Source organism: Nycticebus coucang, chromosome 2 (genome assembly GCF_027406575.1).
Source record: "Nycticebus coucang isolate mNycCou1 chromosome 2, mNycCou1.pri, whole genome shotgun sequence".
In the NCBI taxonomy this organism is placed as follows: Eukaryota; Metazoa; Chordata; class Mammalia; order Primates; family Lorisidae; genus Nycticebus; species Nycticebus coucang.
This window is the reverse complement of record NC_069781.1, coordinates 908,214-933,932: the sequence shown is the minus strand read 5'-3', so window position 1 is coordinate 933,932 and position 25,719 is coordinate 908,214. Positions and strand designations below refer to the sequence as shown.

Genomic DNA, 25,719 nt, shown 5'->3' with positions numbered 1-25,719 from the left:
CCCTGGCCAAAAACTGCAAAAAAAAAAGAAGAAGAAGGAAGCAGGGATTCTCCAGAAGTGGCCCCCACTGCTACCACCCACTAAGCTCTGGCAAATACTTTGCAGTCCATCTACAATCTCAAGGCAGCAACCAGTTACACCATATAGTAAGGAGAATCTGTGTGTTCATACTCAGATTCAGTCACCTCGAAAGATACAGGTGACTACTGTTCATTTCAGGAAAACATTCTTATTTTATTTTCATCCCAGCAAATGTTCTCTTTTTTTTTTTTTTTTCCAGCAAATGTTCTCATTTGGCACCTGACCAGCATCAAACCAAAGACCTCAGGCCAACAAAGCTGGGCAACTCACAAGCTTCCTATTTGTGGATGTCAATGCTATGAACATAAAACACCTTAGGGAAACCTCAAATCTGTTTTAGGTGTGCTAATAGTGCCAGCCACAAGGTGGTGAAAAACTCTGTGAAACGCAGTCTTTGCTTAGATAGGAAGCCAAACAGCACCTGGACAGCAGAATTCTTTTCTTAGATGACAGATAACCACATAGGGCCCTAAAATCACGTTCTTATTCAACATTTTTCTGACATTAGGCTGGAATGAAGGACCATTCTCTCCCATACCACAGAGAAGGAGATACAGACTCATTTACACTTTTTAGATCTATCTAAGAAAGATAACTAATGAAATCTGATCTGGATAGATGGAACAGTGAGCTCTTAAGTCAGCCCTGCTGCTGGAGGAAATCCTTGAGTCCAGATTTGCAGCCTTTGTACTAGAGTACTTTCCCAGGATCCAGGGAAAATACCCAGAGTCCATCAGGGCATTTTACTCATATTCAGTTTCCAAATGTCAGAGGAGTTCAGAAATGTCTGGCCTAGATCCCTTCTAGGGATCTCAATTTACGATTACCTACTCAAAGCATGAAATAACAAGAAATACATTTTGAAGATTAAGGCTGTTCTTTTTAGCCATACTGAGGAAACAATTTCAGACACGATTGCTATAGAGGGAACAGGGTGCTCAGCTGGGAGCAAGCAGGCGTTGCCTTCAGACCAAGACCTCTCCTCTGATGTAACGCCAAGTATAGGGCCTCAGTTAGAGGTCCAGCAGTATAGCTATCCAACGTTCCCTCTCTCGCACTTCGGAAAGGCTAGTTGACTCGACAGGCGCGGATCATGAGCAGCTGCAGGAGAATGAAGACTGGAGACATGATCAGGCCAAACCAGAGTTCTCGAGTCTGCTCCACCAGCTTCTGGCACAACAGCATCTCAAAGACAAACTTGAGGCTAAGGACCGTGAGGATCCAGAAGAGGCGGAGCACCGCCAGCCGCTTCTCTCCATCCTGGAAGAGGCGCACGGACACGATCGTGGTGAAGTAGGTGCTAAGCCCATCAGCTGCGAAGAAGGGCACGAACACGTTCCACCAGGAGAGGTCCGGGGCCAGGCCGTCCACACGCAGTGCAAGCAGCACGGAGAACACCAACAGGGCCAACAGGTGCACAAATATCTCGAAGGTGGCGAAGCCCAGCCACTGCACCAGTTCCCGGAGGGAGAAGAGCATCGCGCCGGTTGAGCGCGGGCCAGAGCCCAACCGAGCGAGCCTCCCGCAGGACTGAGCCTTCTTTCCCCGCGGGCCTCGTCAGAACCTGCCGCCGCCGCTGTGAGCGAGAGGTGGCTAATGGCCCCGTCCGCCCCGGCCCTCGGCGAGCGGCGAGTAGCCGGGTCGATCCCCCGGCCCAGGCCGGAAAAGTCAACACAGACCGAACGCCTCTGGACCCCGAACTCAGACGCCATAACCCGCAGTGCGCATCCTAGGAGCGTCACTTCCGGCCGCCGGCGGAAGTGGAACGACGCTACCTCTGGGCCCACGGGCGCGGTCTTCCGGGTTCTCAGTCTGGGTGCAGCGATCCGCAGGGTGCGCTTGGATGCCGATCCCGCAACTTGTGGTGCTCTTTGGCAGCCAGACAGGCACTGCTCAGGATGTGTCGGAGAGGCTGGGTCGCGAGGCCCGGCGCCGGCGCCTCACCTGCCGGGTGCAGGCCCTGGATTCCTACCCGGTGGTGAGGGCTCCCGAGGGCCTCGGCAGGGAGACAGATGCGAGCAGGCCTATCGTGCCCGCCCCTCAGGGTCTTCAACTCAAAAGGCCTCGTTTTCTCTCTCACAGCGGGCCCTTCCCTTACAGCGGATTTAGGGGAAAGAGGAGCTTGGGAAGGGTGGCTCAGGTTAGCACCTGGAGGAAGTTGGACTCTGAAAGAAGGCAAGCTACTCGCTGTGGCACTCACATAAGGCCTTCTACCCTATCAGATTGAGCTAAGGAGAGGGGACGAGGTTTCAGGGAGGATGCCGGATCATTACAGGTCGAGGTCTTACATGTGTGTCTTTTTGTTGAGGTGAATCTGATTAACGAGCCCCTGGTGATATTTGTTTGTGCAACTACAGGCCAAGGAGACCCCCCTGACAACATGAAGGTAAGGCTGGCCTGATGTGGCTTCTCAGATCCCTGTCCTCGACCCTCACTCCGTGTTTGTTGCCTGAAGAGTCCAAGAAGCACAATAAATTGTTTGCCTGCCTATACCTGATGAAAGTTAGAGGCAGATTTGAGAGGATATCTTTGGGTGGATCTGGGGGCTCTGGTTGTCCTCCTTAATAAACTCTTCATAGCTACCAAATAGCCTTTTTCTCCATTTTAACCTTTTGTGCTTTTCCAGGGCTATATACGAATCTGGTCTGAGTCTTGTGTATATCTCTAGATTGTGAGACCTTCGGAGAATACTCATTTCTTTCAAAATTTTCTGTGCACATATATTCCTGGCATAGTCTGCTGGGGATCCAACTATGAACCCAGTGGCCACATTTCTACCTTCACCTCACACTCTTGTAGGAGCAACATAGTTAGTGAGAATTACAATACCAAGAAATACCTGCTGTTGGGAAGGTGCTGGGTCTTATGGGAGCATTGGTAAGGATCATCTATTCTCATTTAGTCCAGTCTGGGGGCTCAGGCAGAGCTTTTAGGAAGAAGACAGTGTAGGCTGAGTCCTGAAGGATAAGTAGGTTACGCAGGCACCAGGAAAGAAGGAGCAGGCTGTGTAGAGGAAAAAGTAGTTCAGGATAACTGAGCCAAGGAGTGCATTAGGGGCAAGAGGGAAGGAGAAGAGAAGCAGGAACCCAGGCCCATTCCACAGTAGAGCAGATGGGCTTGCAATGAAGGGGTGTGGAAATGGGTGGTGGGGGTGACATGAGTCACATTCATATTCTAGCAAGACCAACACTTGTCTGCGGGGAGCACAGGTTGCAGGAGAGCAAGAATAACAGCAAAAGATGCTGGTGGACTGGGAGAGTGTGATGGCAGAAGATAGAGGTGGACACATCCGGAGACGTCAGGAAGGGGGAGCCAACAGGACGTGTCATTGAGTGTGTCTGGTAGATGAGAAAGAAGGCAAAATCAAGACAAAGATTTGGGCTCTGGGACCAGGATGAATAGTATGTCCATCCACAGAAATAGAACATGGAAAGAGGCGTGGGGAGGCAGCGTACCTGGAGACATCCAGGTGGAGGTGTACAGCATGTCTGGAGCTCCGAGGAGAACTCTGGGTACAGGAAGATGTAGAAGTGGCCACAATGCATTAATTAGTTTGAGGAAAGGAAGCTTTTCCTTCATCTGAAGACAGGCTGCCCTGAACGTGAGGGTATAAAAGAGCAGGAAAGTGGACTACCCCCGAGGTAAAGGGCAGGGAAGTGGGTGTTCCAAGAAGGGCTGCAGTGTTCAATGCTGTGCAGAACTCAGATAAGGCCTGAGAGGCATCAGTGGGATTTATCTGCAAAAGGATTGTTCACATTGTCAGGGAGAACAGTTTAAGTGGGTCTTGAGGAGAGACTTCAGATTACAGAAAATCTGCAAATGAGTGGGTGAGAGGAGAGAATCTTTTAAGAATGAGCCTTTTAGGCTGGGTATGGTGGTTCATACCTTATAATCCTGGAAGGCTGTGGTGGGTGGATTGCTGGAGCTTAGGAGTTTGAGTTCAGCCTGACCAACAGTGAGACGCCATCTCTACTAAAAATAGAAAAACTAGCCAGGTGTTGTGGCAGGTGTCTAGTCCCACCTACTAGGGAAGCTGAGGCAAGAGGATTCCTTGAGTCCAAGAGTTTGAGGTTACTGTGAGCTATGATGCCATGTCACTCTACCCAATGTCACAGTGTGGCTCTGTTTAAAAAAAAAATTTTTTTTTTGAGCCTTTCAAACAAACATCTGGCTGTAAAAGGGCTAAGAAGTTAAAAAGAATGTGTTTATAAAATGTAAGACATCAGCATGTTTAAATGCGAGTGGGGGAAAGACTTGGGGGAAGGAGGTGGAGACTAAATGGGGACAGAGCTGCATAACCCAAGTGCAACCCTCAGCAAGCTGGATAACCCTCAACAAGGAACATGGCAGAGGGGATCACAGGCAGGAAGCAAGTGAAGGGATATGAGGATGTGGGGTATGGGAGAGGAACGGGACTGGAGGCCTCCCTCGCATCTGAGCTGGGCTAGACAGTTAGGCTCAAAGGAGGGCACAGTTTGCTGGGACTTGGGTTGACAAGGGGAGAGTCTGAGGGATGAGTGTCCCACAGAGAAGACTAGGAGTAGGATCCCCACAGTAGGGACTGGGGCTCCTTAGAGGCTGCAGACCCTAGGCCCAGGGAGACAGAGGCAGGGGTGAGGCTCCTCAGTGGCCATCCTTGCTATAAATTGGAAGCCTCTGCCTCCTTGCTAGGGTCCTTGCTGAGGCTGCAAGTGAGGCATGTATCCCCAGGCAGCCGATGGGAGGGGTCTTCTCTGGAGAAGCTGTCCACAGTAAAAGGTCAAGGCCCAGGGTTAGGCTTTTTTTGAGTTGTAAATTCCTTAGGCCTTTTCTCTGAAGCTGTATACCCTGTGAAGCCTGAGATCCAAGGGCATGCCGCCCTTCCTCAGAGATATGGGCCAGAGGGTTGACATATGTTAACAACATATTGTCGGAGGTCTATAGGTACTCTGCCCTGAAGGAAGGACACAGTCATTACTTCATACTGAGTAAACTGAGTGAATGCTTGAAGATATTCAATTCCCCTGTGGCTACTTTCGTCTTTGTGACCTGCTCAGAAATTAGTCACTGTTTAGAAGAAGAGATTACTACACAGGTGATTGCATTGATATGGTAACAAAATATTTCCTTTCAAGTTAAATTTCATATATGTAAAAAAGAAGATAAAATGATGATGAAACTAATAGATAATAGATTAAGTGTGTATGTGACTAGAAGAGTATAAAACCAAAACTTGGAATAAAGATTTTCGCTACATGCCATTTCATCTCAAAAAAAAAAAAAGGTCAAGGCCCCTGTCCCATCTCCTGGTAGAAAAACCTGCTAGGTGACAGGTTTGTCTCCAAGGTTTTCTTTTAACTTCATCAGTACAAATAGACCACGAAGACTATACACCTGAGGAAGGGCTCCAGTGAAAGACAAGAGACCAAGAGAAACTCAATTAGAACTCAAGAGACTAAAGGCAAGCTGGAGCCAGACAAGCTGTGATTCTCTGCAGAGGACACAGTCTCCATGTGACAGCGTGATAAGACCAGTGCCCCAAGACAGGACAAAGCAGTAGATTCCGAAGCGGTTAAATGGACATGAAAAACTTTAAAAGATTGGAAGATAAGTTGGGAAATCTGCCCAGAAAGTGTAACCAAAAAGAACATAGAAAATGGCGGAAAAATATCAAAATCTAAAGATTATTCCGGTAGCTTAGGATGACAAAAAGATATTGGGGAGGAAATTACCAAGGAAAGTAAGGGCTGGGTGCACTGGCTCGTGCCTGTAATCTTTTTTTTTTTTTGTAGAGACAGAGTCTCACTTTATCGCCCTCGGTAGAGTGCTGTGGCCTCACCCAGCTCACAGCAACCTCCAACTCCTGGGCTTAAGCGATTCTCTTGCCTCAGCCTCCCAAGTAGCTGGGACTACAGGTGCCCGCCACAACGCCCGGCTATTTTTTGGTTGCAGTTTGGCCGGGGCTGGGTTTGAACCCACCACCCTCGGTATATGGGCCGGCTCCCTACCGACTGAGCCACAGGCGCCGCCCCTCCTGCCTGTAATCTTAACACTCTGAAAGGCTGAGGCGGGTGCATAGCTTGAGCTCATAGGTTTGAGACCAGTCTGAACAAGAGCAAGACCCTACCTCTAAAAGTTGCTGGGCTTTGTGACAGGTGCCTGTAGTCTCAGCTACTCAGGAGCCTGAGGTAAGAGAATCACTTGACCTCAAGAGTTTGAGGTTGCTATGAGCTGTGAGGCCAGGGCACTCTACCGAGAGTGACAAGCGAGACTCTTGTTCCCCTCACCCCAAAAAGCAAAGTAACAAAATGTCCCTGAACTAAAGTCCTCAGTATGAGAGTGGCCACCACGTGCCAGAAGGGCCCTGCTGAGAAGGAATGTGTTCCCACTAAGGAACATCATTGTGAGTTTGGGCTGATGGGGACAAAGGGAGTGCCCCATGCACTGCTGAGGCAGGTACCTCTGGCCTCAGCAGTGTGCCAGGCTAGAACGGCCCAGAGCAAAGCCTTGGCTTCTGAGGGAGGATGCTTTTCCATCCATATTGCCAATCCCGGGCAGCACCTGTGGCTCAAAGGAGTAGGGCGCCGGCCCCATATGCCAGAGGTGGCGGGTTCAAACCCAGCCCCAGCCAGAAACTGCAAAAACAAACAAACATATTGCCAATCCCCTGTGAGGGGAAAGTTAGGCTGTCTTCAAACAAGAAGGTCATGGAAATTACCTTCCTCAGCCCTTTTATTGGGAATAAATTCTCCACCAAAAGCAGGAGAGAAAGGGCCTGTCACTAAGAAAGTGCTAGAGAGGGCCTGAGTAGACAAGAGGCAGAGCATCTTTGCTGTCACAGTGTGATCCCTGAGAAGATGAGGGGTGGTTCAGAGCAAGTAAACAGAGCAATGTACCTGACGGGGCTAGGGTCTCTTCACCCACAGAGAGGTCTGGGGGCTCTGCTATTGCCTCCATGCTTGTCCACAGAAAGGGTGGTGGTTAGGAAATGAAGCCTGAATGTATAGAGGATGGTGCTGGGGGTTTAAGGTCAAGGAGAAGGTAAGAAGAAGGCAGGCCTCTGCCCAACAGGAAAGAGGCAGGTGTGAACCGGGTGGTTTTGGTCATTTGGACCCAGCTGAGGAGATAGGCCCACTAGAGCAGAGGAAGCCTGGGGAGTGACAGGTGGGGGCGAGGGTCCCCATGGGTAAGGGGGACACTGGAGATCAAGTCCAGAGCAAGGGAGGAGAGGGGGTCCAGGCACAGCTCAGCACAACAGGGAGAGGAGTTGTGCAGGAGAGGAAAGTGGTATCTCAGTCCTCTGAGGGTGGTCCTGGACGGGCATCCTTTACCAGCCTCTGTACCATGGCCACACCTCCCTGAAGGAGTTGCCTCCCAGCACCTGTGCATGGTAATGGCTTGGGGGGTAGCTTTCTTCTCCTTTGTGACTTTGTATTTTCCTAAATTTCTTGCCATTGTAATAGAATAAAAAAGGTTCTGTTATTTTAATAACAAACCTCTTGAGGAGCAGGAGGCCTTGGCACCCTGGGGAGGGACTGCTCTGGCCTGGAGTGCAGGGCTGTTGGGCCTCCTGTGAGGTAGGGGTGGGCCCTCGGCCAGCCCTCCCTTCCCCCTCTTCAGCCTTTAGGTCAGACATTTTTTGTTTTCTCCCTTCTCTGCCTTCTCTGAGACCTCTCCAGCAGAGTCGGGAGCACTGACCCACTAACTTGCTGACTTGCTAACCTGCTGACTCACTAATGTGATGACGTGATAACTCACTAACGCACTAACTCACTGACCTGCTAACTTGCTAATGCACTAACTCACTAATGCACTAACCCACTGACACTAACTTTCTGATGTGCTGACTGTGGTCCTCTGCCTACAGAACTTTTGGAGATTTATATTCCGGAAGAGCCTGCCTTCTACTTCCCTTTGTCAGATGGACTTTGCTGTCCTGGGCCTTGGGGACTCCTCATATGCCAAGTGAGTAGCGGACAGGGCAGATATGTTGGCTAGCACTTGGACCAGAACAGGGACAGTTTTTGAGGTCAAACAAGAGGTGCACTGCAGAGGGTCAGGGACCCAGCCCCAGGTTGGCCTCTGCAGGCCAGATGGCCCCTGAGTGGCACTGACTTTGCATTCTCACCAGAGACATTCCTCCGTGGCCACCCAGGCTGCATGTGTGTGGGGCACAGATTGGAAGTGGGCAGGGCAGCAGAGTGCCACAGCTGGACCAGGGGTGTCACCACAACCCCTGACAAGTCAAGAAAGACCTACCTGGTGCTGCTACCCACTTTTACAAAAATACATAGAGTGAGATATTTATGACACAGGGTGTCCGTGGAGAAGGACACAGCATGTACTCCTCCCCCTCAGTGGGACCACCTCTGGGTTTTCTCTGTCAACATTTGCACAGGACACATCTGCACCCTCAGCAGGAGTGGTGTTGCTTTGCATAGTTTCCTAAGGAAATAAGAGGTTTTCATTCAAGGGTATAGATGGCATCTTAAGACAACAAAATGTTGAAAACTATCTGACTGTCCAAGTAGGGACTGCTGAGCACTGCACGACCAAAGCTATGTGTATGGTGGAGTTCTCAATCACTGCAGATGCAAGGGCAGAAAATGGGGAGAGGGATGGCAACATCACACATTTCTGCCCCAGATTTTGTTGTGTTGATGTGATACTTGTTCATGGTGGTGGTGTGCATGGGCAGGAAGGTAGGTGGGAGGGTGGGAGTCCCAACTGCTGATAGCATTCCCTGGAACTGAGTGTTACAAGTATCCAATTGCGCCTTTATAAGCCAAAGTGAGAAACAGCTGACCCCCCCCCCCCACTCCCTAGAAGATGCCTAGTCACTCATCCTCTATAGTTCCTGTCCATGGACCCTAAGACCACATACCTCCCTGACACATGCTCATTCCCCATGAGCAGTAGACTTGCTGTTCAGGGCTGTGGTGGCCACCCTGGTCTTGGAAGCCTCTGGCGTGCAGTGGCTGTGCCCCTCCTAGGCTGAAGCCAACATGGAATGTCTGTGCCCATGGAGGGCCTGCCTGGGCTTTGCTCTGGCCCATGTGGGCCCAGCCTCACTGTCTCTATAGGTACAACTTCGTGGCTAAGAAGCTGCACCGCCGACTGCTGCAGCTTGGGGGCAGTGCCCTCCTGCCACCCTGCCTGGGCGATGACCAGCACGAGCTGGGGTGAGTGTGCAGGCAGGTGGTGCCTCCATGGCTCTGCCCTGCAGGGAGCAGGTCTGCTTAGGCAGGGCCCCTCCCTCCTAGGCCAGATGCTGCTATTGACCCTTGGCTGCAAGACCTGTGGGTGAAAGTGCTAGAGCTCTACCCAGTGCCTCAGGGCCTCACTGTGATCCCTGCTGGAGTCCCGTGAGTATAGCCTTGGGTCAGCCCACGAAGGTGCAGCAGACCCAACCTGGCCTTGGGACCTCACCCTGGGCCCCTCCAAGATGTGGGTATGCAGCCCCTGGGGAGGGGAGTCCCTGGTCTGACATGCGACACCCTCCCTGCAGCCTGCCCTCCAAGTTCACCCTGCACTTCCTTCAAGAGGCTCCTAGCACATGTTCTGAGGAGCAGAGGCTGCCCAGCCCAGACTCCCAAGGTCCCCCATCAGAGTCGCAGCCCTTCCTCGCACCCATGGTCTCCAACCAGAGGGTCACTGGGCCCTTGCACTTCCAGGATGTTCGGCTGATTGAGTTCGACATCACAGCCTCCGGGATCAGGTGAGGCCCCGAGCACAGCCCAAATGCCAAGCTGGCAGGAGGGTCTTGTAGGTCCAACAGGGAGTGGAGGTGCCCTAGGGAGCCAAGGAGGGCAGGGTAAGGATGGACTGTAGACCTGGGGTTCAGAGGGTGTGCCAAAGCTAGGTAGGTGGCTTGCAGGGTATAGGCTGAGGTCAGGTTGCAGAGGAAATGGCTTCCGTCTGAGGACCTTAAGCCCTCCCTGTAGTCTCCCCTGAGCCCCCGCATCCTTTTCTCACAGTTTTGTGGCAGGTGATGTGGTGCTGATTCAGCCCTCAAACTCAGCTGCCCACGTCCAGCAGTTCTGCCAGGTGCTGGGCCTGAACCCCGACCAAAGCTTCTTGCTACAGCCGCAGGAGTCAGGTGAGCCCTAGCCATCTGCCCTTCCTCATGCCCTCGGAATCCCCCTAAAGGCCCAGCCCAAATCCCTGGGTGTCTCCCACTCACTGTTACAGGTGTCCCCTGCCCCTCGAGGTTGCCCCAGCCCTGCTCCATCTGGCACCTCGTGTCCCAGTACCTGGATATCACCAGTGTGCCTCGCCGCTCCTTCTTTGAGCTCCTGGCCTGTCTCTCTGTCCATGAGCTAGAAAGGGAGAAGCTGCTGGAATTTGGGTCTGCCCAGGGCCAGGAGGAGCTCTATGAGTACTGCAGCCGGCCTCGCAGGACCATCCTGGAGGTGAGGTGGGCTGCCAGGTGGGCACCAGGCCCTGACTCCTGGCCATGCTGCGGCCATGCTGAGATTCTCTCCCCAGGTGCTCTGTGACTTCCCACACACAGCTGGTGCCATCCCACCAGACTACCTACTGGACCTCATCCCCCCAATCCGGCCACGAGCCTTCTCCATCGCCTCTTCTCTGCTGGTAAGGGGACTGGTGGACAGAGCTGAGGACTGGCCTTAGGAAAACTGGGACTGAGGTCCGGGGATTGGAGGCAGGGGTTGTCCTCTGACCAGGTGGCCTAGGCAATGGGCAGGGTGCCCACAGTCCTGCCCGCACGGCCCTCCCCCACCCAGGCTCACCCCTCACGACTGCAGATCCTCATGGCCGTGGTGCGATACCAGACCCGCCTCAAGGAGCCCCGTCATGGCCTCTGCTCCTCCTGGCTGGCGTCCCTGGACCCTGGGCAAGGTGACCCAGCTCCCAGGGGTTGTACAGCCCAGGGCTCCTGTCCTCACAACCACAACCTTTCAAGCTTCTTCATGCCATGTTCCCCTGCAATAGGACCTGTCCAGGTACCCTTGTGGGTGCGGCCTGGGGGCCTGGCCTTCCCAGAGACACCGGACACACCTATAATCATGGTGGGGCCTGGCACTGGGGTGGCCCCCTTCCGAGCAGCCATCCAGGAGCGCGTGGCCCAGGGCCGGACCGGTGAGCACAAAGGGGTCCCAGGGCAGGGCCGTGGCCAGGATTGGCCCACCTGAGCCTCAAGGGCCTGTGTCCAGATTTGAGACCACCTTGCATTTCTCCAGGAAACATCTTGTTTTTTGGCTGCCGCTGGCAAGCCCAGGACTTCTACTGGGAGGAGGAGTGGCGGGGCCTGGAGAGAAAGGGCTTCCTGACCCTGGTCACAGCCTTCTCCCGGGAGCAGGTGGGTGTGTACGGAGGGGGGATGGTGGGAGGTGGGCATTCAGGCTCAGCCCCTCCAACCTCCTGCCCCACAGGAGCACAAGGTGTATGTGCAGCACCGGCTCCGGGAGGTCGGGCCACTCGTGTGGGAGCTGCTGGACCGCCAGGGCGCCTACTTCTACCTGGCAGGGTGAGCAGGCCTGGGCTGCAGTGAGAGTGGGCCCAGCCCCTCAGGGGCCCAGCCTCATGGAGCTCTCTGCACATGCCCCTCCAGCAATGCAAAGAACATGCCAGCAGACGTCTCGGAAGCCCTGATGTCCATCTTCCAGGAGGAGGGCAAGCTCTCCAGCCCTGAGGCGGCAGCTTACCTTGCCAGGCTCCAGCGGGCTCTGCGCTTCCAGACTGAGACATGGGCCTGAGTGTCTGTCCTGGCAGCCCTCATCCAGTCTGATGGCTGGCCTCCCAGGGCCCCACCTGACAGAAGGGCTGTTGTCATCTCCAGGCCCTGTCTGTGTCTAGGATCTTCTCAGACCCCACTGGCCAGGAGGACAGTCTGCTCCCCATGCACAGCCACACTCCCCCTGACTCCTGAGACCACCTTGTCATCCTGGCCTCACTGCAGCCTCCGCTGGCCCCTCCCTCCCTCAGCCTGACACATAACTCTGTGTCCATTTCTCCCCCATCCTGTCACACAGGTATAGAGACCCAGGGAGGCATGGCCAGCCTGATGGGCACCAGGAGGCCTGCTGAGGGTCCTCTGCCCTGGGGCCTCCCCAGCTTCTCCCACTACAGCCTATAGAGACTGTTGGCCAGCCACCCCCGACACCCACAGGGCTCAGGACAAGCCACTGGGCCCTCTTCCTGAGAAGGGCCAAGCCAGTGCAGCCCCTTCCTCTCCTGATTCCAAGAAAGCCTTGGCAATAAATGATGCCACCACCTGGCTGCTTGCTACGTGCACATCCTTCCTCCGGCTCCTCCTGGGTGATGGGTGGACCCACAGCTTGGAGAAACCCACCTGGGATGGCAGTGTCCTTCCCATGGCGTGTGCAAGTGTCTGTGTCTGTCTGTGTCTTGCTGCTCAGCCCCCATTGCCTGGGTTCCCTGGCAACTTTGGTATCTAATCTAACATGGTGAGCACCTACTGTTTCCACCGTGTACTCAAGGCTTGGAGGCAGGTCAGCCAAGCTCTGCCGGCTCTGACAGCCAAGCAGGGGTGGCCAGCAGAAGGGACCATGGAAGGTGCTAGGAAGGCATGAGGTGTGTACAACCTCTTTCCTGCTCTGGGAACCTGCCCAGCCCGGAGCAAGGGGCAAGGCCGGGAAGGGGCGTGGTATGTGCTGTCCCACCCCTGGGAGGAGCCTTTGGTGCTGGGAGGGAAAAATCCTGTTGGAGGAGTCTGGTGACCTGGCAGTCTTGTCGGTGGCTGACTCGGGATTGGACGTGGCTGAGGCCAGGCTCAGGCCAGATCTGGCTGGGGACAGTGCTTTGTGGGCACAGGAGCCACCGGAACTGGCATGTCCGCTGGGCCTAAGCGAAGTTTACTTCCAGCCTGGAGGAGGTCAGTGCTAGACCCCAGACTGCTCACCTCAGAAGGCCATACTGACCTCTCACCTGACTACTGCCGCCACCCTGGCATCCCCACCCTCCTATCATGACTCCTGCCCTAGGGACCACACCCTCGGCCCTACTGACACTAGTTCTGAGTCCACCAGTCCACTTTGGGCCCCTCTGGGTCCTGAGTGCCTGGTCCCACTGTGCCAGGTGCCAGTGAGTGAAGGGGATGGCCTTGGGGCCCCCCAGGAAGCCAGGACCATATACAGTGAGCCCCTCCTGGGAGCCATCTCCTTGTTGGACAGCTGTGCCTTAACAGCCAGAGAGGAGGGGGAGGAGCAGAAGGCATCAGGGCAAGGGGAAGAGTGCCCCATCTGCACTGAGTCCTATGGGCTCCAAGAACACCGCCTGGCCCTGCTGAACTGTGGCCATGGCCTGTGTGAAGACTGCCTGCACCAGCTGCTGGGTACGGCCCCCAGTGCTGACCTGGGCCGTGTGTGCTGTCCACTGTGCCGCCAGAAGACGCCTATGCTGGAGTGGCAGATCTGCCAACTGCAGGAGGAGCTGCTACAGGCCGATGGGCCTGCACGCTCACTGCCCTGTGACACACCCCTGCCCTCCCCCCGTGACCCTGGGCCCTGGGGCTCCCTGGAGCACCGTTACCAAATGCGCTTCCTGGTGGGGCCGGGGGCTGGCCAGGGCTGCCTACCCTTCCTGCCCTGCCCTCCCCGACTGGGTGCCTGGCTCTGGGCACTGCGGGAGCATGGGCCTTGTGCCCGCTGCCTGGTGCTGCTGAGCCTGCTGGCCCTCGAGCTGCTGGGGCTGGGGCTCATTGCCCTGCCGCTTGTGCTGCTGGGGCTGCTCCTCATGCTCCTGGACCGCTCCAGCCCCTAAGCAGAACCCTGACTGCCCTGCATGCCCACACTCCCCACACCTGGGTGCTATGAGGCCCAGGCTGTAAAATCCAAGGTTAGACCCAGAACACTGGCCTTCAGTCAAGGCCTCTGTCACTGGACTCAAAACAAGGGCTCAGGGCGGTGCCTGTGGCTCAGTGAGTAGGGCGCCGGCCCCATATGCCGAGGGTGCCGGGTTCAAACCCAGCCCCGGCCAAACTGCAACCAAAAAACAGCCGGGCGTTGTGGCGGGCGCCTGTAGTCCCAGCTGCTCGGGAAGCTGAGGCAAGAGAATCGCGTAAGCCCAAGACTTAGAGGTTGCTGTGAGCCGTGTGACGCCACGGCACTCTACCAAGGGCGGTACAGTGAGACTCTGTCTCTACAAAAAAAAAAAAAAAAAAAAACAAGGGCTCAGGCCCACCTGGGAGCCAGCCCCTGCCAGAGTCCATGACTGCCCTGCTGCCCGGATGCCAGCTGAACCCAAGGACAGCTGCAGGAGGAGACCAGCCCAGCAAGAAGGTGTGCAAACAGCCCTGTGTACCTGGCAATGCTGCTGGGTCACATTGCCTCCTCCTGAGTCCCAGGCAAGCACAGTAAACACAAAGTGAACTGAGACCCAGCGTGAGCCTATTTCTGGGAGAGAGCAGGGGCTGCAGACCTTCACCTGAGAGTGCCAGGTCCAAACCCTAGCTCTGCCCTGACTCCCTGCATGGCCTCAAAGTGCCAAACCTGAGACCTTCATTTAAAAAGGGACATGTTGGGTGGCGCCTGTGGCTCAGTGAGTAGGGCGCCGGCTCCATATGCCGAGGGTGGCGGGTTCAAACCCAGCCCCAGTCAAACTGCAACAAAAAAATAGCCGGGCGTTGTGGCGGGTGCCTGTAGTCCCAGCTGCTCGGGAGGCTGAGGCAAGAGAATTGCTGAAGCCCAAGAGTTGGAGGTTGCTGTGAGCCGTGTGACACCATGGCTCTCTACCGAGGGCCATAAAGTGAGACTCTGTCTCTACAAAAAAAAAAAAAAAGAAAAAGGGACATGTTGGGCGGTGCCTGTGGCTCAGTGGGCAGGGCACCAGCCCCATATACCGAGGGTGGCAGGTTCAAACCCGGCCCCAGCCTAAGTGCAATAAAAAAATATCCCGGCATTGTGGTGGGCGCCTGCAGTCCCAGGTACTTGGGAGGCTGAGGCAAGGGAATCGCCTAAGCCCAGGAGTTAGAGGTTGCTGTGAGTTGTGTGATGCCACAGCACTCTACCAGAGGTAATAAAATGAAACTCTCCTCTACAAAAAAAAAAAAAACAGGGCAGTGCCTGTGGCTCAGTCGGTAGGGCGCCGGCCCCATATGCCGAGGGTGGCGGGTTTGGACCCAGCCCCTGCCAAACTGCAACCAAAAAATAGCCGGGCGTTGTGGTGGGCGCCTGTAGTCCCAGCTACTCGGGAGGCTGAGGCAAGAGAATCGCTTAAGCCCAGCAGCTGGAGGTTGCTGTGAGCTGTCTGACGCCATGGCACTCTACCAAGGGCGATAGGGTGAAACTCTGTCTCTACAAAAAAAAAAAGAAAAAAGGGACATGTGTAGCCCACCTCAGAGACTTGTTGGTGATGTGGTGGGAGATGAGACTGTGGCCTGTCAGGGCTGGGACCAGGAAAAGAATGGCTCAGTAAACAGTGGCTGCAGCAAGTGCCCTTGTAGCTACAATTGTCCTCAATGCCTGTCTTCACCATCCGGGTGGGCTCTCCTCTGTGCCCCCTGCAAAGAGGAGACCAGCCCAGCAAGTGGTAGTCCTCATTCCCATGCCACGATCTCAGCCAGCCTTGGTGTCAAGGCCATCTTCACAAAGCCATAGAACCAGGGATGCTCAGGACAAGGGCACCAGGATGGAAATTCACTGAGCTGACCCCCATGCAGACACTCCACCCACACACAGTTGGCTGGTGCAGAAGATATGCCTTTTTTTGCTGGTTGGGCTGGTTCTGCGTACCTGCTACAGAACCCTCTGTGGTGCCCACAGTGGCATGCTCTGTACACATGGGGATTTGCACACAGGCTCACAGTTGGGCCCAGCCTGCCAGAACTGTGTGCTCACTCACAGCCTGACCTCTGTGAGCAGAGCAGGCCAGCCCTGATATGCTCTGGGCCTTCCTCTGGTCACTCCAGGCTAAAGTAAACCCTGTCTGGACTATAACCCTGCGCACCCACCCTAGGCTCAGCCTGGGCACAGCCCCCAGGAGCAAGCTTCAGTCCAAGGAACAGGTGGGAACTTTGGCAAAGAGTTTTAATGGCAAAGTTGACTGCAGCGACAGTGCCACGCAGGGTGTGGCCAGAAGCCACAGTGGGCAAGGAAGGGTCAGCAGGTTGGCAGGGCAGGGCCAGGTCCTTGAAGAAGCGGCGAGCAAGGACCAGCAGGCAGCAGTAGGCAGGGAACCACTACATGATGGAGCAGGCCGACAGTGGGTTCCGCACATGGCAGGTGCACGCAGCCCCACAGTACTGCCGGAAGGTCTGATAGCAGCTGCCCTCAGGCTCACCCCCCCACTGACCGCCACTAGGGGCTGTCAGCGTCTCAGGAGGCAGACGGCTCAAGATGGATGTGTTGACAGCCAAAGCGGCTAGACCGTAGTCAGTGAAGAGCACAGTCTCACGGCGGCAGGTGGGACAGGAGATGAATTTGTACTTGGGGCAAGACTCATAGAGAATCTGCAGGCACTGCTCACACACAGAATGCAGGCAAGAGAGCACGCGAGGACGCCGCTGGGTGACGTTGTATGTGTGCCCACAGGTGGGGCATTCCAAGGGCTCACCACCGGCTGCTGCTGCTGCTGCTGAAGGAGCCGCTGAGGCAGTAGGGCCAGGCCGGATCACATACTGATTCACAATGACCTCGTCCGCTGGCGCCACTCGGGGGAAGCCCAGCTCTGCTGTGCTGCCCTTGCGGGGCCGCCGTGGCAGGGGTGGGGTGTGGGATGCCCCTTCCAAAGCAGGCATGTCTCCCCCACATGCCTGGTTGACAATTATCTCTGTGTCTGAGGGCCAGGCACGCTTGGGAGCCAGAGTGGGAGTGGGTCGGGGAGCAGGTGGGAAGCAGGGGGCAGCCGCTGGTAGCTCAGGGAACTTTTCAGGGTGGACGATCTTCATGGCCTCCATCTTGAGGATGACATGAGGGCCCTTCAGGCAGGACATGAGGAGGCCTGGCCAGCCACTGCCCGCCTCAGGCCCAGGGTCAGCGGGCATCTGGCTTTCTCCAGCCAGACTGAATGTTTGGGTGGGTGGGAGTGATGGGTGGGGCCGAGGTGGAGGACAGGGGGCAGCATCCTGGTCCAGCCAGGCCTGGTGGGGACCCCGGCCGCCCCGTGAACTCCTAGGGGCGGCCGGCAAGATCTGGGGGGGGCAGGCCCCCCCCAGTGGCCACAGTGGCTTTTCTGGTCCAGTCCTGGAAGGAGGAGAAAGGGGTGGAGGAGGGGGAGCCAGGTAAGGGCAGTGAGGTGTGGGAGGCTGCCCTGGTCTGCAGGTCTGTCCCAGGGGCTCACCCAGGGTCTCTGGCTGCTGGGGCTGATAAAGGAGAGTGGGGGGTGCTCCCCCAGCAGCCGAGGTCAGCAGTCCCCGGGCTGGGACATCGGGGCAAGTAGGGGCTAGGTGGGCCCCATGGCTCCAGGACAGGTTTCCCAGGGAAGGCAGCTAGCCTGAGCCCTGGCTGCAGAAGGACCCAAGCGGCAGGCTCCGCGGCAGGAGCAGAGGAGAGGCCTGGGCCAGGCCTGAGCTGCAGGTGAGAGACAGCGTGAAGGCAGCGCCCGAGCCCACCCTGCCCCCATCGTCATCCTCCCCCAGCACAAAGGACCAGGCACGGACCTCTGACCCCAACCTCAGCTTGGGGATGCCGACCTCCGCTGGACTAGGAATCTAGCCCCCTCCCCGGTCCCCGCCTCCGAGACCAGACGCACCTTCCGGCGGACTGACCCCTACGGGGTGGGAAAGGGCGATGAGTCCAACCCCCGCCCCGCCCCCGCTCACCTGCCCCAGTCTGGCGTCCCCTAGCCGCGCGCCGCCGCCGCAGAGGTTGTCTCAAAGGCAGGCCTGGATGCGGCGCCAGCGCCCGGGTCCGGCAGCTCTGGGGGCTCCCGCGGAACCTTAGGCGGTGCGGGGCCGCGGGCGGCACCCAGGGGCGCGGGGCACGGGGCTCGGTGCGGCGCGGCGCGGCGCGGCGGCAGCAGGTGCGTGCGGAGCGTGGCGCGCTCTGCGGCGGAGGCGCGGGACCGCAGTGCGCGCGGCGCCCGCCCGCGCCCGCAGCGCCACCCCCCTGTCTGGGGACCCGCGCGGGGTCCGTAAGGCGGGGCCAGCCTCTTGGCCGCCCCTCCGTCCGCTCTAGGCCCTGGCCAGCTCCCGGGGTCCAGATTCCCCGCGCCGCCCCAGCCCTCCTCTCCTCTCCTGCCTGACGCTGGTTCTGGTCAACCCTCCACGAGTTCTGGAAGGAAAATTCTCCCCTTCCCTCGCGTTGTGAAGCCCCAAGATGCTGGAGTGGGGGAGGGAGAGAATTTGCTCTGAGAGTCAGGGTCTGCGCCCGGCCGGTCAGCCCTGGGAACGCCTCCAGAGTTCAGCACTAGCAGGCTCAGAGAGGGCAACGTGACTCTAGGTGGGACGAGTGGAGGTGGTCAAGGAGACGTCGGAAGAGTGAACAGGGCGGAGTTGGGGGTCAGGAGAAAGCTCCACGTACGGGTGGACAGACGAGGAGTGGAATTGTGCAGAAAGTCAAACCGGTAGATAGCTGGACAGGCTGGCAGTCGGCCCTCAGAGGACACACATCTGCCATTCCATCAGGTCAGCACGTGCTGACCTGAGCTCACGCAGTACTGAGGCCCCATTCTTTTCCGCTTCCTCCCCTGGCCTCCCATTACGACCACTTCTGTGGCCAGCTCTGGGGCCTGCACTTGACCCTAGACAGTCTCGACCCCTTTCAGGCTGCAGCCCCCCTTTCCTCTGTACAGGCCAGTCTGCTCCTGACTCTAAGCAGAATCCCAGGCAGTGTGCAGAGCCCAGAGGGGACGGGGTTGGTGGTGCGGGAGCTCACGTGAGCAAATAGGCCTGATGAGCATCCTTGACCCGTCTGACCTGCTTTTGCTGCTCTGTAGGACCTGCTCTGGGCTCATTCAGCGAGAGCAGGCGAGGAAAGTGAGGAGCACCGCTGGAGGGGCGGCAAGGGCCTTATAGGGCCCTGAAATGATGGTGAGGCAACTGAGGCAGGCGCGACCAGGACAGGGCTTGAAGCCCAGACTCCGCCGCGGACCGCTGGCTGACCCACCGACCAGCCCCTTCGCGCCGGCCGCAGACCCCGCCCCCTGTCTAGAGGCCCCGCCCACACGAAGAGAGGTCCCGCCCCATGCAAGGGCACGCCCCGAGCTGGCCAGGCCTAGCCATTCAGAGCTGGGGAGGCCCAAGCCGAGTGTCAGGTTTTCCGAACCGGGTCTTTTGGGAAACTGCATTGCAGGGGCTTCTGGGAAATAAAATATTTTTCAGCCTCCCTAGTCCTAGTTTGCGCGCGCGCCATTTCTGTCGCGCAAAGGGCGGGGTCAGAGTTCGGAGGCGGGGCTTCCTGCGCCTGCGCACTGAGCCTGTGTCGTCCTCGTTCCCGAGTCCCGGTCTTCCGAACTCGCGTTCCCGGTCGCAGGCGCCAGATTTCCAGGGTTCGTGTTCCGGCTGGTCACCGCCCCGGGCTGACCTTCCCACTCACCAGGCTCACCGAGTCCCAGCTCACAAGCCCCGACCCAGATTCACAGCTCGGGCTGTTCTCCACCCCCCAGGCTCACAGTCCTCCAGGTATCCCCGCCCAGGCTTACAGTCTCACCGCCTGGGTTCACCTTCCCACCCCAGGCTCACATCTCCACCCCCACTAGGGCTCACATCCCACCCCCAGGCTTAGGCCCCCAACCCGTTAGGCACACTTCCCCATCCCCCATCCCCATCCCTTTATCCCCTTACATCCTGGGCTCACCCCCACTGGCCTCCTGCTCAAGGTGGCCCAATGCATCTCCCTGCAGATGAAGGAGCCCAAGCTTCGGGGGTTGAGGGGTTAGGGCCTAGTGTGGGACACTGGAAGGAAACGTGTACCCCACCCCCATCTCCAGAGGGGAACTGTGCTCCAGAAATGAGCTCAAGATGTCCTTAGAGTCTGAAGCTGGAGCCACTAATTATAAAAGGAGAGATATGTGACAAAGGCGTGTGAATCACACATTTTTTACCAGTTGAAAAAGTGGAAAACTGGCTTGGCTCCCATTGCTCGGTGGTTAGGGCACTGGCCACATACATGGGGGCTGGTGGGTTCGAACCCAGCTGGGGCCTGCTAAACAACCACAACAACCAAAAAAAAAAAATAGGCGCGGTGGCATGCACCTGTAGTCCCAGCTACTTGGGAGAGAGTAGGCAAGAGAATCGCTTAAGCCCAAGAGTTTGAGGGTGCTGTGAACTGTGATACCACAGCACTCTACCAAGTCTCATAGTGAGACTGTCTCAAAAAAAAAAAAAAAAAGTGGAAAACCCTCCAAATAGTTTATGTTCTCAAACATCCCTGGCCTACACCCAGCGTGGGGGCTCTGAGGTGTGTGAGCACCTGCCTGCCCCACTTCCTTCCTGGAGCCATAACCTCAGGTTCACCTCTTGCCTTCCTCCCTGGCAAGGGCCCAGGGCATGGCCTGAATGTGTCCAGGTTGAGTCACCAGAGGTTGGGAGTGCCCCTCGAGCCTAGGCCTGTGGTACCACCTACCTGAGAACGAGGGGTGAGCCAGCTACTGTGCTAAGTTGCTGGGGCCTCTTGGGATCTTAAGAACCCCATCTTTGAGCCCCGCCCTATGGCCCCACCCCTCCCAAGGAGGGAAAAGGTACTGGCAGTCTCTCAGCTCACAGGCACTGGGACCTGGAACTTAGACGGCCAAGAAGACAGGCTGCCATACAACCACACGACCACTACAGGTGAGTCCTTGGCTGTGGGGGCTTCCCTGAGCTCAGGGGGTACCCCACGTTAAGCCCCCCACTCTTCTCTAACCCATTCCCAGCTCCATCTCTCCCTCTTCCCTACCCCATTCCCAGCTCCATCCCAAGGGGAGTACCACTGGGGGAGGGAGTGACAGCTGGGAATCCCTCACTGTTCCCTCATGCTTGGTTCACCCTAGAAAAGAAGCCTTGTACCCGCACTTGGAGGGCACCTCGCCCATGAGTACCAACACCTTGACAAAGCCAACTTTTCTCAGGGAATGTGCTTTCTCTGGTTGTAGGCTCTCAGGTGACTGTCCCTCCACTAAGTCCTTATCTGTGTCTTCTCTGCCCACCCCTGCAGGCTGGGCCATGGACCCCCATGAGATGCTTGTCAAGAACCCATATGCCCACATCAGCATCCCCCGGGCTCACCTGCGGCCTGAGCTGGGACAACAGTTAGAGGCAGTTCCCTCCCCTACCTCTTCCTCCTTGGAGACACAGCCTGTGCCCATGGGACCCTGTACCCTGGAGCCAGCCCACCTCCTGCAGCCCACTGAGGTCCCAGGGTCCAAAGGCACCAAGGGGGCTGTCTCCACCCAGAGCCAGCAGGCTTGGCAGCAATCCTGCAAACACTCTGGCAGTGGGCAGCGCCCACTGGGACTGACCTATGCTGGCCTGCCACCTGTGGGGCAAGGTGATGACATTGCTCACCACTGTTGCTGCTGTCCCTGCTGCCGCTGCTGTCACTGCCCCCGCTTCTGCCGCTGCCACAGCCGCTGCTGCGTTGTCTCCTAGCCCTTCCAGGGCCATGACCCAGCTTCTGCTCCAGCCCAGGCAGTGCCCAGATGTGCAGGTGGCGATGATCACAGGCATTAACCTCTTCCAACCTGAGATGGGCACCTACTCACCAGGAAGGCTGCCGGCTCAGCCAGGTCTTTGAAAGGGAGTCCCAGGCTCTAGCCATGATGGGACATCCTTGACTACTACCTTTAGGCCAGGCAATAAAGCAGGGTGAGCTTTGTCCTGGTGACTCTTGTCCTTTGCTACAGGCCCATTCCAGAGGGAGTCCCAGGCTGGACACAACAGCCTCTGCCCCCACTGTACATACAACACACACACACACACGTATGCAGCCTCATGTGAACTACGTTTTAATGTGACCAGCAGGTCTTAGGTCTGCCTAGGGGCTATGTCGGGGGTGAGAGTGTGTCCAGGCCAGGCTGTCCTGCACTCTCTAGGCAGAGGCTGAGATGGAGACACCTGTCTTCAGGTCAGATGTCAGGAGGGTGCCACATGTGGAACAGGGGGTAGGAGCTCCAAGAGAGGTCTCCAGAATGAGGGTCAGGTTGGCAGGGGATTGAGGGTGGGACTGGTGCTGGCAGGTTTCAGGGAGCAGGAGCTCAGGACCAAGCCCTACCCACCTGTGAGTCACATCCCAACCTCCCTGGGATATGTGTCTAGTTTCCCAGGAAATGTCTAATTTCTGCACATCTCTGTGCTCCCTCAGGGCCAGGGCTTCCTGGAGGAGGGCTTCTTGAAGGGGCTGGGAGAAGGCTGAGGTTGTGGGGATAGGCCATGCTGCCTGGGCAGCACAGCATGCCTGGGGAGGCTAGGATGCCAGGGCAGGGAGTGAGCTATGTGGCCAGCCTTCAGCACCCTGTTGTTCTAGGCAGGGCAGAGACAAGTGAGGAGGCGGAAGCTGGGCTGGTTGTGCAGGACTGACGGGTCCTGGTGCCACGCCAGCCTCCACTGATGCATGGTGAGCAGCCTCACAACAGGGCAGGGCGGCTGCAAGGTGCTGCGGTCTCTGGGTGTGGGACAGATGGGTCATTGCCCTGACTGTGCAGGGCTCAGTGTGCCCAGTCCCCTGTCCATGTTCCATGGCTGGCCCACTCAGGTCAGCCACAGGTACCTGCCTTACCAGCCCTGAGGCCAACTGCCAACGTGGACAGGAGTAAGCAGGGGCCATCAGCTTCTTCCTAGTGGGGCTGTGAGTGGTCCTGGGGCCCTGCCCACCTGCTCCAGTCCTCCCACTTTGCTCCATTGTGGTCCTGGTCACTGGACACACTGACCACACCTCCTGGAACCTGGGCCTCCTGAGCTGACCTGGAGGTCACAGATGGTAGGTGCCCTCCAATGGAGATATCCACATCACCTGCGTCTCCCAGAACTTGGGGGAGTGTCTGCTTGAGAGAGAGGATCCCCACACACGGTGCTTGAGCGCCACCTGGAGTCCATAGGCTGGCTGCTGCCCCATGACAAGAACAGGACAGAACTAGCAGAGGCAAGGACCAAGGTGATGGGGAGAAGTCACACAAATCTACATGGACCTGCATGTAGTGAAGAAGTTGCAGAGGACCCAGAGCTCCCAGGGCTCTGAGCCAGTGGGGAATCCTAGCAGGCTTTCTGGAGGAGGTGAGCTGAGGGCTGAAGGACAGGCATCACCTGGGCCAAGGCAGGAAGTTTCCAGTATAGAAGAGGAGGATGTAAGCCTAGGGAAGGGCATAGATGGGGAAGAGTGTGGAGTGGGAAAGAGTGTGAGGGTGGGCTGGGCGGAGGGTGTGGAGAAGGAGAGGGTATGAGGGTGGGCTGGGGGGAGAGTATGTATGGGGAAATGAACTGCAAGCCAGGCCCAGGAGTGGGGTTAGCAGAGTATGGGTCTGGGCAGCAGTAGGGGCATGTGGGGGGCACCTTATCTCCTGCGAGTGGGTGGTGCTGTTAGATCCAGTTTCAAGTGCTTTGCGGCTGAAAGGGGAGCAGCCCGCCACCTGCCTGTCTGCTGACTACCTCACTGGGCCAGTAATGCGAGCCAGGCAGGGAGCCGCAGGGTGCCCTGGGTCCCCACCCGCTTCTGCAGCCACCCTGTGGCTGTGCACGCCTGCCCAGTGGTGCGGATGCAGGTAAGAGAGGCCTGGGGCTGGGGAAGGCTGTGTGGGTGGGGGCCTCAGCCCATGGCTGAGACAAAGGGTCATGGAAAGGAGCTGAGCAGCTGGACAGGAGGCTGCCCATAGGAACTGGGGTATGCACTAAACCTGGTGTCCACTTGCCCCACCAGCTACCACCCTCCCTTCCAGATCTGCATGCACCTGCCAGCCCCACAGTCCTACCTCCTGATCACCTGTGCTGGCCAGTCACAGAGTTGGCTAGGCAGGTTGCAGCCATGCTGCTGCCCACTTACGGCCTCCCTGTATACCTCCCCCAGGATGCTGCAGCTCGAGGACCCCCCAGCTGCAGAAGAGGGTGGGACCCGGCGGATTGACTGCATCATTTGCTACTCAGCCTATGACCTCTCTGGGCACCTACCCCGCCGCCTCTACTGCGGACATACCTTCTGCCAGGCATGCATGCGGCGGCTGGACATGCCTGTGCACGAACAGCGCTGGATCCCCTGCCCGCAGTGCCGCCAGAGCACACCCACACCTCGAGGAGGGGTGGCCATGCTGGACCTGGACTTGGCTGCCTTTTTGGCTATTAAGGCTGAACGAGAGCCAGCAAGAATGGAGCCCTGGCCCCCTACACCCCTCAAAGATGGCACCGCTATCACTCAGCAGCCGACTGGGCTCTGCCCCACCTTGGACCCCCAGCCCCACTTTCCCCCAGCAAGATGCTGCTGGAACTGTAGCAGCCTCTGCTGCCTGTCCCTGGGTAGCCACGAGGTCTGAACTCTGGCCCTCACCACCCCTGCAGGGGAACCTGCTGCCTGAGGCAGGCTTTCTATGGAACCTCTGACCATACACAGTCCACCCAGAACAACCTGGTGGCAGGGTGTCCCGGATACAGCCTACCTGGCCCAGCATGTCAGTGCCACCCTAGCCAAAGACATCCCCAGGCCACAACCAAAGTTTGGGGCAATGGCCATGGTACCATGAGACTCTGCTGGAGGCTGGTGACCTGTCCTGGCCAGGATAGTCTGACTATGTATGTCAGGTGGGGACACTGTAAACCCAGCCTAGACCTGGACTCAGCTCAGAGGGTGTTAGGACACTCTGGTGGCGAGTCCTAGGGGCCTGGGCTATTGGCTAAAAGGGCAGTGCCAGGTCAAGGCTAGTCCTGAGTGGGTCATGCCAGAGCAGGTCTCTCCTCTCCTAAGAAATGAGCCAGGAGGGGAGGACACCTCCCTCATCCCTGCCCTGCATGGTAGCTCTTTGATGTTCGTCCACACAACAAAGTTCATTGAATTTCTACTGTGTGTCAGGCGCTGTTCTGGGAGGGTTCTGTGCAGGCACAAGGCCATGCAGATGTTAGAGTAGAAGGCTGTGGGCAGGGCCAGCTCTGAGGCCCAGAGAGATCTGCGTGGTCACACAGACCAGTTGAGCTGATCCTGGCTGCCAGCAGCCACGACACAGACCATTCAGGGGGGCAGAGCAGGCTGAGGATGCTGGCCCTCAAGTCAGTGCTGCAACACTCCTGTCCCTTCAGGAAGGAGCTATGGCCCCCCAAGCAGGGATGCAGGATGGGAAGGAAAGAGAAAATTTGCTGAGAGGACACTCAGAAGCCTCCTCCTTCTCTGGGGCAAAGTTCCCCAGGCACACAGTGACAGCTAGGCAGACAACAAAGCAGGAGCTGGGCATGGGTCCCCTATGAGAGCAGGACTGGGCAGAGGAGCTCTTCTTCCTGGCATCTCAGGAGCAGGAAGGGGGCTGATTCCCATAAGGAGCACCTCAGAAGGTCAGGAGCAGGCTGGTCAGTGTGGCCTCCTCTGCTGGTCACCACTGGGGCTCGGCCCATGGGCAGCCCTGTTGGCTCAGCCCTGCCCTGAACCCGGATCTGAACTGGATGACCTCAGGGCAGGTGCCTTCCCTGGCTACATAAGAAAGCTTGTGCTCCCTGCCCACCTGGTGCAAAGGGCTTCCCTGGCACTTTCTGTTAGGGGCAAGGATGACCACAATAAGGTCTTCAAAGAAGGTCTGAGGAACAGGGAAGGCAGTGGGCAAACTTTGTATAACCCCTCCAGGCAGTCCCTG

The 25,719-nt window shown here is 57.2% G+C and overlaps 6 protein-coding genes across 23 annotated transcripts; 4 read left to right on the top strand and 2 right to left on the bottom strand.

The window, feature by feature from the left end:
* Window positions 1-1,149: 1,149 nt before the first annotated feature.
* On the bottom strand, window positions 1,150-1,560 carry TMEM203 (transmembrane protein 203). Its single transcript, XM_053562394.1, has one exon. The coding sequence runs from the start codon at window positions 1,558-1,560 to the stop codon at window positions 1,150-1,152; it is 411 nt and encodes a 136-aa protein (XP_053418369.1).
* A 117-nt stretch (window positions 1,561-1,677) lies between these two features.
* On the top strand, window positions 1,678-12,301 carry NDOR1 (NADPH dependent diflavin oxidoreductase 1). Of its 14 annotated transcripts, none has more exons than XM_053562310.1 (14): window positions 1,678-2,059; window positions 2,439-2,467; window positions 7,928-8,025; window positions 9,144-9,242; window positions 9,324-9,425; window positions 9,569-9,778; window positions 10,038-10,159; window positions 10,252-10,472; window positions 10,549-10,656; window positions 10,809-10,923; window positions 11,017-11,163; window positions 11,265-11,383; window positions 11,457-11,551; window positions 11,636-12,301. In XM_053562310.1, the coding sequence occupies exons 1-14, from the start codon at window positions 1,678-1,680 to the stop codon at window positions 11,778-11,780; spliced, it is 1,992 nt and encodes a 663-aa protein (XP_053418285.1). In that variant the 3' UTR covers window positions 11,781-12,301. The 14 variants fall into 14 exon arrangements, 13 of the variants coding, with proteins under 13 accessions (XP_053418285.1, XP_053418292.1, XP_053418279.1 ...); XM_053562338.1 differs by having other exon boundaries at window positions 1,828-2,059; window positions 2,390-2,467; XM_053562348.1 differs by having other exon boundaries at window positions 1,843-2,059; window positions 2,390-2,467; window positions 10,830-10,923.
* Window positions 12,302-12,488: 187 nt separating this feature from the next.
* On the top strand, window positions 12,489-14,062 carry LOC128571497 (uncharacterized). The gene is made up of 2 exons (XM_053571058.1): window positions 12,489-12,536; window positions 12,931-14,062. The coding sequence occupies exons 1-2, from the start codon at window positions 12,489-12,491 to the stop codon at window positions 13,804-13,806; spliced, it is 924 nt and encodes a 307-aa protein (XP_053427033.1). The 3' UTR covers window positions 13,807-14,062.
* A 1,991-nt stretch (window positions 14,063-16,053) lies between these two features.
* Window positions 16,054-18,028, bottom strand: RNF208 (ring finger protein 208). Of its 3 annotated transcripts, none has more exons than XM_053556836.1 (2): window positions 17,804-18,028; window positions 16,054-17,552 (listed from the first exon to the last, which is right to left on the bottom strand). In XM_053556836.1, exon 2 carries the CDS (start codon window positions 17,024-17,026, stop codon window positions 16,223-16,225), a length of 804 nt encoding a protein of 267 aa, XP_053412811.1. In that variant the 5' UTR covers window positions 17,027-17,552; window positions 17,804-18,028; the 3' UTR covers window positions 16,054-16,222. The 3 variants fall into 3 exon arrangements, with proteins under 3 accessions (XP_053412811.1, XP_053412826.1, XP_053412817.1); XM_053556851.1 differs by having other exon boundaries at window positions 16,054-17,225; window positions 17,804-17,981; XM_053556842.1 differs by lacking the exon at window positions 17,804-18,028 and adding an exon at window positions 17,642-17,703.
* A 1,394-nt stretch (window positions 18,029-19,422) lies between these two features.
* On the top strand, window positions 19,423-21,776 carry CYSRT1 (cysteine rich tail 1). Of its 2 annotated transcripts, XM_053556896.1 has the most exons (3): window positions 19,423-19,603; window positions 20,461-20,752; window positions 21,117-21,776. In XM_053556896.1, the coding sequence occupies exons 2-3, from the start codon at window positions 20,632-20,634 to the stop codon at window positions 21,548-21,550; spliced, it is 555 nt and encodes a 184-aa protein (XP_053412871.1). In that variant the 5' UTR covers window positions 19,423-19,603; window positions 20,461-20,631; the 3' UTR covers window positions 21,551-21,776. The 2 variants fall into 2 exon arrangements, with proteins under 2 accessions (XP_053412871.1, XP_053412861.1); XM_053556886.1 differs by having other exon boundaries at window positions 19,423-20,752.
* RNF224 (ring finger protein 224) lies at window positions 21,629-24,941 on the top strand. 2 transcript variants are annotated; one of them, XM_053556865.1, is made up of 2 exons: window positions 21,629-21,766; window positions 22,425-24,939. In XM_053556865.1, the coding sequence occupies exon 2, from the start codon at window positions 23,836-23,838 to the stop codon at window positions 24,415-24,417; it is 582 nt and encodes a 193-aa protein (XP_053412840.1). In that variant the 5' UTR covers window positions 21,629-21,766; window positions 22,425-23,835; the 3' UTR covers window positions 24,418-24,939. The 2 variants fall into 2 exon arrangements, with proteins under 2 accessions (XP_053412840.1, XP_053412849.1); XM_053556874.1 differs by having other exon boundaries at window positions 21,630-21,766; window positions 23,958-24,941.
* The last annotated feature ends 778 nt before the right edge of the window (window positions 24,942-25,719 follow it).

Excerpts from the sequence above, each read along its gene's own strand:
- TMEM203 (XM_053562394.1), bottom strand. The coding sequence starts at position 1,560 with ATGCTCTTCTCCCTCCGGGAACTGGTGCAGTGGCTGGGCTTCGCCACC.
- NDOR1 (XM_053562278.1), top strand. The coding sequence starts at position 1,678 with ATGGCCCCGTCCGCCCCGGCCCTCGGCGAGCGGCGAGTAGCCGGGTCG. Across the intron at positions 8,026-9,143 it reads GGGGACTCCTCATATGCCAA|GTACAACTTCGTGGCTAAGA; the intron begins GTGAGTAGCGGA and ends CTGTCTCTATAG. Across the intron at positions 9,426-9,568 it reads GTGATCCCTGCTGGAGTCCC|CCTGCCCTCCAAGTTCACCC; the intron begins GTGAGTATAGCC and ends CCCTCCCTGCAG.
- LOC128571497 (XM_053571058.1), top strand. The coding sequence starts at position 12,489 with ATGGTGAGCACCTACTGTTTCCACCGTGTACTCAAGGCTTGGAGGCAG. Across the intron at positions 12,537-12,930 it reads TACTCAAGGCTTGGAGGCAG|ACCCCAGACTGCTCACCTCA; the intron begins GTCAGCCAAGCT and ends GGTCAGTGCTAG.
- RNF208 (XM_053556836.1), bottom strand. The coding sequence starts at position 17,026 with ATGCCCGCTGACCCTGGGCCTGAGGCGGGCAGTGGCTGGCCAGGCCTC.
- CYSRT1 (XM_053556896.1), top strand. The coding sequence starts at position 20,632 with ATGGCCCCACCCCTCCCAAGGAGGGAAAAGGTACTGGCAGTCTCTCAG. Across the intron at positions 20,753-21,116 it reads CAACCACACGACCACTACAG|GCTGGGCCATGGACCCCCAT; the intron begins GTGAGTCCTTGG and ends CCACCCCTGCAG.
- RNF224 (XM_053556865.1), top strand. The coding sequence starts at position 23,836 with ATGCACCTGCCAGCCCCACAGTCCTACCTCCTGATCACCTGTGCTGGC.